Source organism: Salvelinus fontinalis, chromosome 38 (genome assembly GCF_029448725.1).
Source record: "Salvelinus fontinalis isolate EN_2023a chromosome 38, ASM2944872v1, whole genome shotgun sequence".
Taxonomy (NCBI): Eukaryota; Metazoa; Chordata; class Actinopteri; order Salmoniformes; family Salmonidae; genus Salvelinus; species Salvelinus fontinalis.
In genome coordinates this window covers 1,790,566-1,808,065 of record NC_074702.1, presented here as the reverse complement: position 1 = coordinate 1,808,065, position 17,500 = coordinate 1,790,566, and the positions used below count along the sequence as shown (strand labels likewise).

General features: G+C 46.1%; 1 protein-coding gene across 3 annotated transcripts in view; it reads left to right on the top strand.

Moving 5' to 3' along the window:
• The first annotated feature begins 360 nt into the window (after window positions 1-360).
• LOC129837175 (RNA-binding motif, single-stranded-interacting protein 3-like) overlaps window positions 361-17,500 on the top strand; it is a 243,559-nt gene continuing 226,419 nt past the window's right edge. For all 3 annotated transcript variants that reach the window (XM_055903097.1, XM_055903096.1, XM_055903098.1), the window contains exon 1: window positions 361-1,610. In XM_055903097.1, the coding sequence (XP_055759072.1) occupies window positions 1,536-1,610 (75 nt within the window). In that variant the 5' untranslated portion in view covers window positions 361-1,535. The remainder of the gene's footprint in view (window positions 1,611-17,500) is intronic.

The window sequence follows — 17,500 nt, the reverse complement described above, 5'->3', positions numbered from 1 at the left end:
TTCCCGAGGGGAGAGAGAGAGGTCTTCCCGAGGGGAGAGAGAGAGAGGTCTTCCCGAGGGGAGAGAGAGAGGTCTTCCCGAGGGGAGAGAGAGAGGTCTTCCTGAGGGGAGAGAGAGAGGTCTTCCTGAGGGGAGAGAGAGAGAGGTCTTCCTGAGGGGAGAGAGAGAGAGTTCTTCCTGAGGGGAGAGAGAGAGAGAGAGTTCTTCCTGAGGGGAGAGAGAGAGAGAGAGTTCTTCCTGAGGGGAGAGAGAGAGAGAGAGGTCTTCCTGAGGGGAGAGAGAGAGAGGTCCCTCCTTCCGTCTGGGAAAGAGGACGGTGGGAAAGGAGGAGGAGCATAGCTCTATCAGAGTCGAGCCCTCTACTCTTCAGCACAGTGTGGAGCAGACAGCAGCAGCGACACACACACACATTGCTCTCAGTAAACTGCTCGTAGTTACACACACATGCGGGGAAACAAGACATCAGGGAAACAAGACATCAGGGAAATAAGACATCTGGGAAGCACTGAGTAGAGAGAGAGAGAGAGAGAGAGAGAGAGAGAGAGAGAGAGAGAGAGAACAGAGGGGAAGAGGAGCTGCTGAGCTGACGGGATTGTCATCTTTCTCTGTGTGGATATCTCTGGATCTCTGGGTTTCCTTTTCCACACCTTGACCGGAGTTTCTAGTGGATTCCTTCTCTGCTCATGTTATTTCACTGGAGGTGACCCGGCAGACAGGGTCTCAGTTTCTGCTCCAGACCACCCTCCTATCTGTCCCTCTCGTTCTCTCTCCGGCCCAGCTACGACGTCCGTCTGTATCGCCGCTGTGTCTCTGTCTGGAGCCTAGTGTCTGGCCAGGATAACAGCAAGACACTGTACACGCATCGTGAAAGAGAGAGAGACAGAGGAGAGAACAAAAGTGAAGTCAGGACAAGAGAGAGAAAGCGAAAGAGAGAGAGCTTTTTAGAGTAGTTCAAGCTACAAACACCCCCTTCCCTCCTCCTACCCTCCTCCTCCCTCCTCCTCTCACTCCCTTCTTTATTTCTCTCCTATTCCTCCTCTTCCTGGATCACCTTCCTTCGCTCCTCCTCTTCCTGGATCTCCTTCCTTCGCTCCTCTCCTCCTCTTCTCCCTCCTTCCCTTGCTCCTCTCCTCCTCTTCTCCCTCCTTCCCTCGCTCCTCTTCTCCCTCCTTCCCTTACTCCTCTCCTCCTCTTCTCCCTCCTTTCCTCGCTCCTCTCCTCCTCTTCTCCCTCCCTTGCTCCTCTCCTCCTCTTCTCCCTCCTTCCCTCGCTCCTCTCCTCTTCTTCTCTCATCCTCCCAGCTAGGAGAGGGTGAATCTGGGACTCCCACTGAGCAGACAGACAGAAGAACAGCTAGAGGTCCCATCCATCACTCTCTCTCTCGCTCACGTCTCTCTGTTTTGAGAAGAGGATCTTGCCTCCGCCCCGACCCAGGGATAGGAACCAGGGGTCCAGGCCAAGAGGCAGTCACTGTGTTACTGGAACCCAGCCAGAGAGACTCTGTCTCCTGCTACGGCCAGAAGGATTCCTGCTACATGGGTAAACGCTTGGAACAGCAACAGATGTACCCCCAATACATCTACTATTACCCCCACTACCTCCAGACTAAGGTAAGATGGTTCATGGTCTCTCCTCTATCTTACCCCCAATACATCTACTATTACCCCACTACTAAGGTAAGATGGTTCATGGTCTCTCCTCTATCTTACCCCCAATACATCTACTATTACCCCACTACTAAGGAAGGATGGTTCATGGTCTCTCCTCTATCTTACCCCCAATACATCTACTATTACCCCACTACTAAGGTAAGATGGTTCATGGTCTCTCCTCTATCTTACCCCCAATACATCTACTATTACCCCACTACTAAGGTAGGATGGTTCATGGTCTCTCCTCTATCTTACCCCCAATACATCTACTATTACCCCACTACTAAGGTAAGATGGTTCATGGTCTCTCCTCTATCTTACCCCCAATACATCTACTATTACCCCACTACTAAGGTAAGATGGTTCATGGTCTCTCCTCTATCTTACCCCCAATACATCTACTATTACCCCACTACTAAGGTAAGATGGTTCATGGTCTCTCCTCTATCTTACCCCCAATACATCTACTATTACCCCACTACTAAGGTAGGATGGTTCATGGTCTCTCCTCTATCTTACCCCCAATACATCTACTATTACCCCACTACTAAGGTAGGATGGTTCATGGTCTCTCCTCTATCTTACCCCCAATACATCTACTATTACCCCACTACTAAGGTAAGATGGTTCATGGTCTCTCCTCTATCTTACCCCCAATACATCTACTATTACCCCACTACTAAGGTAAGATGGTTCATGGTCTCTCCTCTATCTTACCCCCAATACATCTACTATTACCCCACTACTAAGGTAGGATGGTTCATGGTCTCTCCTCTATCTTACCCCCAATACATCTACTATTACCCCACTACTAAGGTAGGATGGTTCATGGTCTCTCCTCTATCTTACCCCCAATACATCTACTATTACCCCACTACTAAGGTAAGATGGTTCATGGTCTCTCCTCTATCTTACCCCCAATACATCTACTATTACCACCACTATCTCCAGACTAGGTTCAGGGTGTCTCCTCTCTCCAAGGAAGGATGGTTCAGGGTGTCTCCTCTATCTAAGGAAGGATGGTTCAGGGTGTCTCCTCTATCTAAGGAAGGATGGTTCAGGGTGTCTCCTCTCTCTAAGGAAGACTGGTTCAGGGTGTTTCCTCTCTCTAAGGAAGGATGGTTCAGGGTGTCTCCTCTATCTAAGGAAGGATGGTTCAGGGTGTCTCCTCTATCTAAGGAAGGATGGTTCAGGGTGTCTCCTCTCTCTAAGGAAGGATGGTTCAGGGTGTCTCCTCTATCTAAGGAAGGATGGTTCAGGGTGTCTCCTCTATCTAAGGAAGGATGGTTCAGGGTGTCTCCTCTATCTAAGGAAGGATGGTTCTGGGTGTCTCCTCTATCTAAGGAAGGATGGTTCTGGGTGTCTCCTCTATCTTACCCCCATACTAGGCCTTCTAACGTTACCTCTAGGCTAAGGTAGGGTGTCCCACCTCTGTCATAACCCAGACCAACCTGACCTTCTCCACGCTTAGGTAGGGTACCGAGCCTATCCTCGGTCTTAGTCCAGACCACCCTAATCTTCTCCAGGCTTAGGTATGGTACTGAGTCGATCCTCTGTGTTAGCCCAGACCATCCTAACCTTCTCCAGGCTGTGTCTCTCTGCTGTTTTACCCTATACTAGTCTATATTGATGGGGGGGGGGGGGGGATGATAGTTACAGTTGAAGACAGAAGTTTACATACACCTTAGCCAAATACATTTAAACTCTGTTTTTCACAATTCCTGACATTTAATCCTAGTAAACATTCCCTGACTTAGGTCAGTTAGGATCACCACTTTATTTAAAGAATGTGAAATGTCAGAATAATAGTAGGGAGAATGATTTATTTCAGCTTTTATTTCTTTCATCACATTCCCAGTAGGTCAGAAGTTTACAATCACTCAATTAGTATTTGGTAGCATTGCCTTTAAATTGTTTAACTTGGGTCAAACTTTTCAGGTAGCCTTCCACAAGCTTCCCACAATAAGTTGGCTGAATTTTGGCCCATTCCTCCTGACAGAGCTGGTGTAACTGAGTCAGGTTTGTAGGCCTCCTTGCTCACACACGCTTTTCAGTTTTGCCCACAAATTTTCTATAGGATTGAGGTTAGGGCTTTGTGATGGCCATTCCAATACGTTGACTTTGTTGTCCTTAAGCCATTTTGCAACAGCTTTGGAAGTATGCTTGGGGTCATTGTCCATTTGGAAGATCCATTTGTGACCACGCTTTAACTTCCTGACTGATGTCTTGAGATGTTGCTTCAATATATCCACATAATTTTCCTGCCTCATGATGCCATCTATTTTGTGAAGTGCACCAGACCCTCCTGCAGCAAAGCACCCCCACAACATGATGCTTCACGGTTGGGATGGTGTTCTTTGGCTTGCAAGCCTCCCCCTTTCTCCTCCAAACATAACGATGGTCATTATGGCCAAACAGTTCTATTTTTGTTTCATCAGACCAGAGGACATTTCTCCAAAAAGTACGATCTTTGTCCCCATGTGCAGTTGCAAACCGTAGTCTGACTTTTTTATGCCGGTTTTGGAGCAGTGGCTTCTTCCTTGCTGAGCGGCCTTTCAGGTTATATCGATATAGGACTCAATTTACTGTGGATATAGATACTTTTGTACCTGTTTCCTCCAGCATCTTCACAAGGTTCTTTGCTGTTGTTCTGGGATTGATTTGCACTTTTTGCACCAAAGTACGTTCATATCTAGGAGACAGAACGCATCTCCTTCCTGAGCGGTATGACGGCTGCGTGGTCCCATGGTGTTTATACTACTATACTATTGTTTGTACAGATGAACGTGGTACCTTCAGGCGTTTGGAAATTGCTCCCAAGGATGAACCAGACTTGTGGAGGTCTACCATTTTTTGTCTGAGGTCTTTGCTCTTTTCTTTTGATTTTCCCATGATGTCAAGCAAAGAAGAACTGAGTTTGAATGTAGGCCTTGAAATACATCCACAGGTACACCTCCAATTGACTCAAATGATGTCAATTAGCCTATCAGAAGCTTCTAAAGCCATGACATCATTTTCTGAAAATTTCCAAGCCGTTATAAGGCACAGTCAACTTAGTGTATGTAATCTTCTGACCCACTGGAATTGTGATACAGTGAATTATAAGTGAAATAATCTGTCTGTAAACGATTGTTTGAAAAATGACTTGTGTCATGCACAAAGTAGATGTCCTAACCGACTTGCCAAAACTATAGTTTTGATGTGTGTAGACTTCAGGAAGAGAGCAACACCGACCTCTCATCTACCACAGGTCAGAACATAGAGATTGTGGAGGAATAGAGATATCTGAGTGTCCTCTTGGACAATACGCTTCAGTGGAGTAAATGTACAGACCTGATCTACATAAAAATAGACTGTACTTCCTCAACAAGCTGGGATCATTTTAATGTAGACTGGACAATACTGACTCTGTTTTACAAATCTTTCATTGAGTATTTTAGCTGTCTGTATTGTTTTGTTGGTTTGGCAAGGCCACTGTCAGCCAGAGAAATATGCTGAGAAGGATTATCACCACAGCAAGCAAGGTACTTGGAGTCAACCAGACAGGCCAGGATGAAATCTTTAAGGTCAGGCCCCTCAGCAAGGTACTTGTAGTGAAACAGACAGGCCAGGATGAGATCTTTAAGGTCAGGGCCCTCAGCAAGGTACTAGGAGTCAAACAGACAGGTCTGGATGAGATCTTTAATGTCAGGGCCCTCCGCAAGGTACTTGGAGTCAAACAGACAGGCCTGGATGAGATCTTTAAGGTCAGGGCCCTCCGCAAGGTACTTGTAGTGAAACAGACAGGCCAGGATGAGATCTTTAAGGTCAGGGCCCTCAGCAAGGTACTAGGAGTCAAACAGACAGGTCTGGATGAGATCTTTAATGTCAGGGCCCTCCGCAAGGTACTTGGAGTCAAACAGACAAGCCTGGATGAGATCTTTAAGGTCAGGGCCCTCCGCAAGGTACTTGTAGTGAAACAGACAGGCCAGGATGAGATCTTTAAGGTCAGGGCCCTCAGCAAGGTACTAGGAGTCAAACAGACAGGTCTGGATGAGATCTTTAATGTCAGGGCCCTCCGCAAGGTACTTGGAGTCAAACAGACAGGCCTGGATGAGATCTTTAAGGTCAGGCCCCTCCCCAAAACACCCCCTGTACCTTTACAGGGGGTTACTTTGAACTCCTCCCCTCTGGGCGCAGGTATAGAACAACCCTCGGCAGGGAAAACACATCTAGACAATAATCTGTGCCAGGTGTGATGTCCCTCCTAAACAGCTCGGCCTAATGTTCATATCCAAACAGTAAGGCCAGCAGCCTAATGTTCCTATCCCCTCAGTAAGACCAGCAGGCTAATGTTCCCATCCACCCAGTAAGACCAGCAGGCTAATGTTCCTATAGACTCAGTAAGGCCAGCAGGCTAATGTTCCTATCCACCCAGTAAGACCAGCAGGCTAATGTTCCTATCCACCCAGTAAGACCAGCAGGCTAATGTTCCTATAGACCCAGTAAGACCAGCAGGCTAATGTTCCTATAGACCCAGTAAGACCAGCAGGCTAATGTTCCTATAGACTCAGTAAGGCCAGCAGGCTAATGTTCCTATAGACTCAGTAAGACCAGCAGGCTAATGTTCCTATCCACCCAGTAAGACCAGCAGGCTAATGTTCCTATCCACCCAGTAAGGCCAGCAGGCTAATGTTCCTATCCACACAGTAAGACCAGCAGGCTAATGTTCCTATCCACCCAGTAAGACCAGCAGGCTAATGTTCCTATAGACTCAGTAAGACCAGCAGGCAAATGTTCCTATCCACCCAGTAAGGCCAGCAGGCTAATGTTCCTATCCACCCAGTAAGACCAGCAGGCTAATGTTCCTATAGACTCAGTAAGACCAGCAGGCTAATGTTCCTATAGACCCAGTAAGACCAGCAAGCTAATGTTCCTATCCACCCAGTAAGACCAGTAGGCTAATGTTCCTATAGACTCAGCAAGGCCAGCAGGCTAATGTTCCTATAGACTCAGTAAGACCAGCAGGCTAATGTTCCTATAGACTCAGTAAGGCCAGAAGGCTAATGTTCCTATAGACCCAGTAAGACCAGCAGGCTAATGTTCCTATAGACCCAGTAAGACCAGCAGGCTAATGTTCCTATCCACCCAGTAAGGCCAGCAGGCTAATGTTCCTATCCACCCAGTAAGACCAGCAGGCAAATGTTCCTATCCACACAGTAAGACCAGCAGGCTAATGTTCCTATCCACCCAGTAAGACCAGCAGGCTAATGTTCCTATCCACCCAGTAAGGCCAGCAGGCTAATGTTCCTATCCACCCAGTAAGACCAGCAGGCTAATGTTCCTATCCACCCAGTAAGACCAGCAGGCTAATGTTCCTATAGACCCAGTAAGACCAGCAGGCTAATGTTCCTATAGACCCAGTAAGACCAGCAGGCTAATGTTCCTATCCACCCAGTAAGACCAGCAGGCTAATGTTCCCATCCACTCAGTAAGACCAGCAGGCTGATGTTCCTATAGACTCAGTAGGGCCAGCAGGCTGATGTTCCTATAGACTCAGTAAGGCCAGCAGGCAAATGTTCCTATAGACTCAGTAAGGCCAGCAGGCTATTGTTCCTATCCACTCTTTAAGACCAGCAGGCTAATGTTCCTGTAGACTCATTAAGGCCAGCAGGCTAATGTTCCTATAGACTCAGTAAGGCCAGCAGGCTATTGTTCCTATCCACTCTTTAAGACCAGCAGGCTAATGTTCCTGTAGACTCAGTAAGGCCAGCAGGCTAATGTTCCTATAGACTCAGTAAGACCAGCAGGCTAATGTTCCTATAGACTCAGTAAGACCAGCAGGCTAATGTTCCTATAGACTCAGTAAGACCAGCAGGCTAATGTTCCAATAGACTCAGTAAGGCCAGCAGGCTAATGTTCCTATAGACTCAGTAAGACCAGCAGGCTAATGGTCCTATAGACTCAGTAAGGCCAGCAGGCTAATGTTCCTATAGACTCAGTAAGACCAGCAGGCTAATGTTCCTATAGACTCAGTAAGGACAGCAGGCTAATGTTCCTATAGACTCAGTAAGACCAGCAGGCTAATGTTCCTATAGATTCAGTAAGGCCAGCAGGCTAATGTTCCTATAGACTCAGTAAGACCAGCAGGCTAATGTTCCTGTAGACTCAGTAAGGCCAGCAGGCTAATGTTCCTATAGACTCAGTAAGACCAGCAGGCTAATGTTCCTATCCACTCAGTAAGACCAGCAGGCTAATGTTCCTATAGACTCAGTAAGACCAGCAGGCTAATGTTCCAATAGATTCAGTAAGACCAGCAGGCTAGTGTTCCTATCGACTCAGTAAGGCCAGCAGGCTAATGTTCCTATCGACTCAGTAAGGCCAGCAGGCTAATGTTCCTATAGACTCAGTAAGACCAGCAGGCTAATGTTCCTGTAGACTCAGTAAGGCCAGCAGGCTAATGTTCCTGTAGACTCAGTAAGGCCAGCAGGCTAATGTTCCTATAGACTCAGTAAGACCAGCAGGCTAATGTTCCTATAGACCCAGTAAGGACAGCAGGCTAATGTTCCTATAGACCCAGTAAGACCAGCAGGCTAATGTTCCCATCCACTCAGTAAGACCAGCAGGCTAATGTTCCTATAGACTCAGTAAGGCCAGCAGGCTAATGTTCCTATAGACCCAGTAAGACCAGCAGGCTAATGTTCCTATAGACTCAGTAAGGACAGCAGGCTAATGTTCCTATAGACCCAGTAAGACCAGCAGGCTAATGTTCCTATAGACTCAGTAAGACCAGCAGGCTAATGTTCCTATAGACTCAGTAAGACCAGCAGGCTAATGTTCCTATAGTTCAGTAAGACCAGCAGGCTAATGTTCCTATAGTTCAGTAAGACCAGCAGGCTAATGTTCCTATAGACTCAGTAAGACCAGCAGGCTAATGTTCCTATAGACTCAGTAAGACCAGCAGGCTAATGTTCCTATAGACTCAGTAAGACCAGCAGGCTAATGTTCCTATAGACTCAGTAAGGACAGCAGGCTAGTCTCTTTTTATTGGTTTGTAAACTGTTATGAAAGTTGTGTTGTCAATTTGTTTTGTGTTTAAAACACGTCTTTAAACGTGTACATGACACTGCAACAACCCTTCCCCATGGGGGACAATACAGTCTGTAAAGTACAGAGCTTTCTGCCATTAAACAAAGCTGGGGCTCTGGCCATATAGAGAAGGGTGTGATTTCAAAGATATAGCTGTGTGTGTGTGTGTGTGTGTGTGTGTGTGTGTGTGTGTGTGTGTGTGTGTGTGTGTGTGTGTGTGTGTGTGTGTGTGTGTGTGTGTGTGTGTGGTTGTGTGTGGTTGTGTGTGTGTTGTGTGTGTGTGTTTGTGTTGTGTGTGTGTTTGTGTGTGTGGTTGTGTGTGGTTGTGTGTGTGTGTGTGTTGTGTGTGTGTTTGTGTGTGTGAGAGCAGCTTACACTCTGCTACGGTCCGTTCTCTGGTAAACAGAGCAGCAACTATCAAAGCTTTAAAATAGCACTGTTTCAACAACATTCTATGTACACACACACACTGAGAGAGAGACACACACACTGAGAGAGAGACACACACACAGAGAGAGAGAGAGACACACAGACACACACACACACACACAAAGAGAGAGACACACACACACACACACACACACACACACACACACACACACACACACACACACACACACACACACACACACACACACACACACACACACACACACACACACACACACACACACACACACACACACACACACACACACACACACACACACACACACACACACACACACACACACACACACACACACACACACAGGTCTGTTAACCTGTTATGGTCTCAGTGTTTTAACTACCAGTGGTTAGTCTGATGATGGTGTAGGGAATAGTGGTGTAGGGAATAGTGGTGTAGGGAATAGTGGTGTAGGGAATAGTGGTGTAGGGAATAGTGGTGTAGGGAATAGTGGTGTAGGGAATAGTGGTGTAGGGAATAGTGGTGTAGGGAATAGTGGTGTAGGGAATAGTGGTGTAGGGAATAGTGGTGTAGGGAATAGTGGTGTAGGGAATAGTGGTGTAGGGAATAGTGGTGTAGGGAATAGTGGCGTAGGGAATAGTGGCGTAGGGAATAGTGATGTAGGGACTAGTGGTGTAGTGGCGTAGGGAATAGTGGCGTAGGGAATAGTGGCGTAGGGAATAGTGGTGTAGGGAATAGTGGTGTAGGGAATAGTGGTGTAGGGAATAGTGGTGTAGGGAATAGTGGCGTAGGGAATAGTGGCGTAGGGAATAGTGGCGTAGGGAATAGTGGCGTAGGGAATAGTGGCGTAGGGAATAGTGGTGTAGGGAATAGTGGTGTAGGGAATAGTGGTGTAGGGAATAGTGTTATAGGGAATAGTGGTGTAGGGAATAGTGGTGTAGGGAATAGTGGCGTAGGGAATAGTGGCGTAGGGAATAGTGGCGTAGGGAATAGTGGCGTAGGGAATAGTGGCGTAGGGAATAGTGGCGTAGGGAATAGTGGTGTAGGGACTAGTGGTGTAGTGGCGTAGGGAGTAGTGGCGTAGGGAATAGTGGCGTAGGGAATAGTGGTGTAGGGAATAGTGGTGTAGGGAATAGTGGCGTAGGGAATAGTGGCGTAGGGAATAGTGGCGTAGGGAATAGTGGCCTAGGGAATAGTGGTGTAGGGACTAGTGGTGTAGTGGCGTAGGGAATAGTGGCGTAGGGAATAGTGGTGTAGGGAATAGTGGTGTAGGGACTAGTGGTGTAGTGGCGTAGGGACTAGTGGCGTAGGGAATAGTGGTGTAGGGAATAGTGGTGTAGGGAATAGTGGTGTAGGGAATAGTGGTGTAGGGAATAGTGGTGTAGGGAATAGTGGTGTAGGGAATAGAGGTGTAGGGAATAGTGGTGTAGGGAATTTGGGTCCACTCAGTTATATAGGGAATCACTCAGGATGCAACTCTGATATAATTTAAAAGCAGGTTTTAATTCCCATCCAATCATTATCTCCTTATAGTCCAGCCCCTTAATGTGGTCAGCAGGACATTATGGTATCCATGGTAATGAGCATTAGTCTAATCAGAAACAAACATGATGTTTAAATGACAGCGGTGACATGGGCAGAAACGATTGGACATTTAAAGTGGGCATCACGTCCCCCTCCAATGAGCTCTTCACATGACATTAGTCAGCGAAATGTGATCTAAATTACTTAATGGTCACTGCAGCAGGCAGTGATGCAACCAGTCAGGATGCTCTCTGGTGCAGCTATAGAATGTTTTGAGGATCTGGGGACCCATGCCAAATCTTTTCAGTCTCCTGAGGGGGGAAATGGTTTTGTCGTGCCCTCTTCATGACGTTGTCTTGATCACGTTGAGGGAGAGGTTGTTGTCCTGGCACCACACGGCCAGGTCTCATCGTTGTCGGTGATCAGGCCTACCGCTGTTGTGTCATCGGCAAACAGCTCTCTGACTCTCAGGTAGGGGTGGGCTTCTCTCTCTGCAGCTCTCTGACTCTCAGGTAGGGGTGGGCTTCTCTCTCTGCAGCTCTCTGACTCTCAGGTAGGGGTGGGCTTCTCTCTCTGCAGCTCTCTGACTCTCAGGCAGGGGTGGGCTTCTCTCTCTGCAGCTCTCTGACTCTCAGGTAGGGGTGGGCTTCTCTCTCTGCAGCTCTCTGACTCTCAGGTAGGGGTGGGCTTCTCTCTCTGCAGCTCTCTGACTCTCAGGTAGGGGTGGGCTTCTCTCTCTGCAGCTCTCTGACTCTCAGGTAGGGGTTGGCTTCTCTCTCTGCAGCTCTCTGACTCTCAGGTAGGGGTGCAGGGAATAAAATGGAGCGTATTTCTTTCCATGAAGTCCAAAGGTTTTAGGTGCAGGTTGTCGTATCATACCCACAGGAATATCTATAGGAATATCCATAGGAATATCCATAGGAATATCTGTAGGAACATCTGTAGGAATATCCATAGGAATATCTATAGGAATATTTATAGCAATATCTGTAGGAATATCTATTGGAATATCCATAGGAATATCCATAGGAATATCCATAGGAATATCCATAGGAATATCCATAGGAATATCTATAGGAATATCTATAGGAATATCTATTGGAATATCTGTAGGAATATCTATTGGAATATCTATAGGAATATCTATTGGAAAATCTGTAGGAATATCTATTGGAAAATCTGTAGGAATATCTATTGGAATATCTATAATAATATCTATTGGAATATCCATAGGAATATCTGTAGGAATATCTATTGGAATATCCATAGGAATATTTATTGGAATATCTATAGGAATATCTATAGGAATATCCATAGGAATATCCATAGGAATATCCATAGGAATATCTATAGGAATATCTATAGGAATATCTATAGGAATATCTATAGGAATATCTATAGGAATATCTATAGGAATATCTATTGGAATATCTATTGGAATATCTATTGGAATATATATTGGAATATATATTGGAATATCTGTAGGAATATCTGTAGGAATATCCGTCGGAATATCCATAGGAATATCCGTAGGAATATCCATTGGAATATCTATAGGAATATCTGTAGGAATATCTATTGGAATATCTATAGGAATATCTATAGGAATATCCATAGGAATATCCGTAGGAATATCTATTGGAATATCTATTGGAATATCCATAGGAATATCTGTAGGAATATCTGTAGGAATATCTATAGGAATATCTATAGGAATATCCATAGGAATTATAATAGGAATATCTGTAGGAATATCTATAGGAATATCTATAGGAATATCTATAGGAATATCTATAGGAATATCTATAGGAATATCTATAGGAATATCTATAGGAATATCTATAGGAATATCTATATTAATATCCATAGGAATATCTATAGGAATATCTATAGGAATATCTACAGGAATATCTATAGGAATTCCAAAAAAGGCTTTATAAATATCTTCCGTACACCCCCCTCTCTTTTCTCTCCCATCTCTCTCTCCCTCCCTCCTTTCCCATGTCTCTCTCCCTCCTTTCCCATGTCTCTCTCCCTCCTTTCCCATGTCTCTCTCCCTCCTTTCCCATGTCTCTCTCCCTCCTTTCCCATGTCTCTCTCCCTCCTTTCCCATGTCTCTCTCCCTACTTTCCCTTATGTCTCTCCCTCCCTCCTTTCCCACATCTCCCTCTCCCTCCCTACTTTCCCTTATGTCTCTCCCTCCATTCTTTCCATGTATCTCTGTCTGTGTTTTCCCACTGTGTCCTGGGCACCCTCTCTAACCCTCTATTCAGCGGGATGGGATGCTGACTGCCGGCCTAGAAGCCTCTCTCTCCCAACGTATACCCATATATGTACAAATGACCCTGTATGATTGGTTCTATTCTTATTTAAGAATCACTGGCTGCCGGCTCATTCCTCTCTTAATGAGAGAGAGAGAGAGAGAGAGAGAGAGAGAGAGAGAGAGAGAGAGAGAGAGAGAGAGAGAGAGAGAGAGAGAGAGAGAGAGAGAGAGAGAGAGAGAGAGAGAGAGAGAGAGAGAGAGAGAGAGAGAGAGAGAGAGAGAGAGAGAGAGAGAGAGAGAGAGAGAGAGAGAGAGAGAGAGAGAGAGAGAGAGAGAGAGAGAGAGAGAGAGAGAGAGAGAGAGAGGAGAGAGAGAGAGAGAGGAGAGAGAGAGAGAGAGAGAGAGAGAGAGAGAGAGAGAGAGAGAGAGAGAGAGAGAGAGAGAGCATATTCTCCCTAGTATAATATTATAAAAAGGACTTCCCTATTGTATTATCAGAAAGTGTCTGTCTGTCTGAAAGCTGGTCTTTAGAGTCTGCATTGCAGTGTGTGTAAGCTTTCTGATTGACAGGCAGTGAGGCAGATAAGGATGTGTCAGTATCCTAGACAGCTGAGCAGTCTCCAATACAAATAGCAGTCTCCAATACAGATAGCAGTCTCCTATACAGATAGCAGTCTCCTATATAGCTAGCTGCTCTACTCTACTCTACTCTGCTCTACTCTGCTCTACTCTACTCTGCTCTGCTCTTCCCTACCCTACTCTACTCTACTCTACTCTGCTCTGCTCTGCTCTGCTCTTCCCTACTCTACTCTACTTTGCTCTACTCTACTCTACTCTGCTCTGCTCTGCTCTTCCCTACTCTACTCTACTCTGCTCTACTCTACTCTGCTCTGCTCTTCTCTACTCTACTCTACTCTACTCTACTCTGCTCTGCTCTTCCCTACTCTACTCTACTCTACTCTACTCTGCTCTTCCCTACTCTACTCTACTCTGCTCTACTCTACTCTACTCTGCTCTGCTCTTCCCTACTCTACTCTACTCTACTCTGCTCTGCTCTGCTCTGCTCTACTCTACTCTACTCTACTCTGCTCTTCCCTACTCTACTCTACTCTGCTCTGCTCTACTCTACTCTACTCTACTCTACTCTACTCTGCTCTGCTCTTCCCTACTCTACTCTACTCTACTCTGCTCTGCTCTGCTTTTCCCTACTATACTCTACTCTACTCTGCTCTACTCTACTCTACTCTACTCTACTCTACTCTACTCTGCTCTGCTCTTCCCTACTCTACTCTACTCTACTCTACTCTGCTCTGCTCTGCTCTTCCCTACTCTACTCTACTCTGCTCTACTCTACTCTACTCTACTCTACCCGTCCTCTACTCTGCTTCTACAAAGCAGCACTAAGCAGACAACATCACAGAGTAATATCTTCGGTCGGCCACAGAATAATGGGCTTGTTGCATTTTTAATGCAGGCCCACTTTGTACCAACAGGAAAAGCAGGCTCTGATGGATCCAGGGCATTTAAAGGTCCCGTTATGATGTTACTCCTTACCCCCCGGCTCTAAAAGCAAGTGGGCTAAGTGCCCAACAAACACTATATCAGGTCACCATAAATTGAGAAGATTGAGGATAGTGCACTACTTTTGACGAGAACCCTACTTTTGACCAGAGCTGTGCGAGACCTGTTCAAAAGTAGTGCACTACATAGGAATTTGGGATGCATGGCAGAGAGATTTAAACTCCAGCTAGGAGTAGAGAGAGATGTTACCTCCAGCTAGGAGTAGAGAGAGATGTAACCTCCAGCTAGGAGGAGAGAGATGTAACCTCCAGCTAGGAGGAGAGAGATGTTACCTCCAGCTAGGAGTAGAGAGAGATGTTACCTCCAGCTAGGAGTAGAGAGAGATGTTACCTCCAGCTAGGAGTAGAGAGAGATGTAACCTCCAGCTAGGAGTAGAGAGATGTTACCTCCAGCTAGGAGTAGAGAGAGATGTAACCTCCAGCTAGGAGTAGAGAGATGTTACCTCCAGCTAGGAGTAGAGAGAGATGTAACATCCAGCTAGGAGTAGAGAGAGATGTAACCTCTAGCTAGGAGTAGAGAGATGTAACCTCCAGCTAGGAGTAGAGCGATGTTACCTCCAGCTAGGAGTAGAGCGATGTTACCTCCAGCTAGGAGTAGAGCGATGTTACCTCCAGCTAGGAGTAGAGAGAGATGTAACCTCCAGCTAGGAGTAGAGAGATGTAACCTCCAGCTAGGATTAGAGAGATGTAACCTCCAGCTAGGAGTAGAGAGAGATATAACCTCCAGCTAGGAGTAGAGAGAGATATAACCTCCAGCTAGGAGTAGAGAGATGTAACCTCCAGCTAGGAGTAGAGAGATGTAACCTCCAGCGAGGAGTAGAGAGATGTAACCTCCGGCTAGGAGTAGAGAGATGTAACCTCCAGCTAGGAGGAGAGAGATGTAACCTCCAGCTAGGAGTAGAGAGATGAAACCTCCAGCTAGGAGTAGAGAGAAATGTAACCTCCAGCTAGGAGTAGAGAGAGATGTAACCTCCAGCTAGGAGGAGAGAGAGATGGATCGGTGTGTATACGTGATGTACAGCAACAGTATCCTGTAGTGAATGTTATAATGTTCAAGGACTGGGGCAGTGTCTCTATGGTGAATGTTAATGGCAGGATGCAGACTTTAGACAGGATGCAGACTTGAGACAGGATGCAGACTTGAGACAGGATGCAGACATTAGACAGGATGAAGACATTAGACAGGATGCAGACTTTAGACAGGATGCAGACTTTAGACAGGATGCAGACTTTAGACAGGATGCAGACTTTAGACAGGATGCAGACTTTAGACAGGATGCAGACTTTAGACAGGATGCAGACTTTAGACAGGATGCAGACATTAGACAGGATGCAGACATTAGACAGGATGCAGACATTAGACAGGATGCAGACATTAGACAGGATGCAGACATTAGACAGGATGCAGACATTAGACAGGATATAGACATTAGACAAGATGCAGACATTAGGCAGGATGAAGACATTAGACAGGATGCAGACATTAGACATGATGCAGACATTAGACAAGATGCAGACATTAGACAGGATGCAGATATTAGACAGGATGCGGACATTAGACAGGATGCGGACATTAGACAGGATGCGGACATTAGACAGGATGCGGACTTTAGACAGGATGCAGACTTTAGACAGGATGCAGACATTAGACAGGATGCAGACATTAGACAGGATGCAGACATTAGACAGGATATAGACATTAAACAAGATGCAGACATTAGACAGGATGCAGACATTAGACAGGATGCGGACATTAGACAGGATGCGGACATTAGACAGGATGCGGACATTAGACAGGATGCGGACATTAGACAGGATGCGGACATTAGACAGGATGCGGACTTTAGACAGGATGCAGACATTAGACATGATGCAGACATTAGACAAGATGCAGACATTAGACAGGATGCGGATATTAGACAGGATGCGGACATTAGACAGGATGCGGACATTAGACAGGATGCGGACATTAGACAGGATGCGGACTTTAGACAGGATGCAGACTTTAGACAGGATGCAGACATTAGACAGGATGCAGACATTAGACAGGATGCAGACATTAGACAGGATATAGACATTAAACAAGATGCAGACATTAGACAGGATGCGGACATTAGACAGGATGCGGACATTAGACAGGATGCGGACATTAGACAGGATGCGGACATTAGACAGGATGCGGACATTAGACAGGATGCGGACATTAGACAGGATGCGGACATTAGACAGGATGCGGACTTTAGACAGGATGCAGACTTGAGACAGGATGCAGACTTGAGACAGGATGCGATGCAGACTATAGACAGGATGCAGACTATAGACAGGATGCAGACATTAGACAGGATACAGACATTAGACAGGATGCGATGAAGACGTTAGACAGGATGCAGACTTTAGACAGGATGCAGACTTGAGACAGGATGCGATGCAGACTTGAGACAGGATGCGATGCAGACTTGAGACAGGATGCGATGCAGACATTAGACAGGATGCGATGCAGACTTGAGACAGGATGCGATGCAGACTTGAGACAGGATGCAGACTTTAGACAGGATGCAGACTTTAGACAGGATATAGACATTAGACAGGATGAATACATGAGACAGGATGCAGACATGAGACAGGATGCAGACTTTAGACAGGGTGCAGACATTAGACAGGATGCAGACATTAGACAGGATGCAGACCTTAGACAGGATGCAGACATTAGACAGGATGCAGACATTAGACAGGATGCAGACATTAGACAGGATGCAGACATTAGACAGGATGCAGACATTAGACAGGATGCAGACTTTAGACAGGATGCAGACTTTAGACAAGATGCGATGAAGACATTAGACAGGATGCAGACATTAGACAGGATGCAGACGTTAGACAGGATGCGATGCAGACATTAGACAGGATGCAGACATTAGACAGGATGCAGACATTAGACAGGATGCGGACATTAGACAGGATGCGATGAAGACATTAGACAGGATGCAGACATTAGACAGGATGC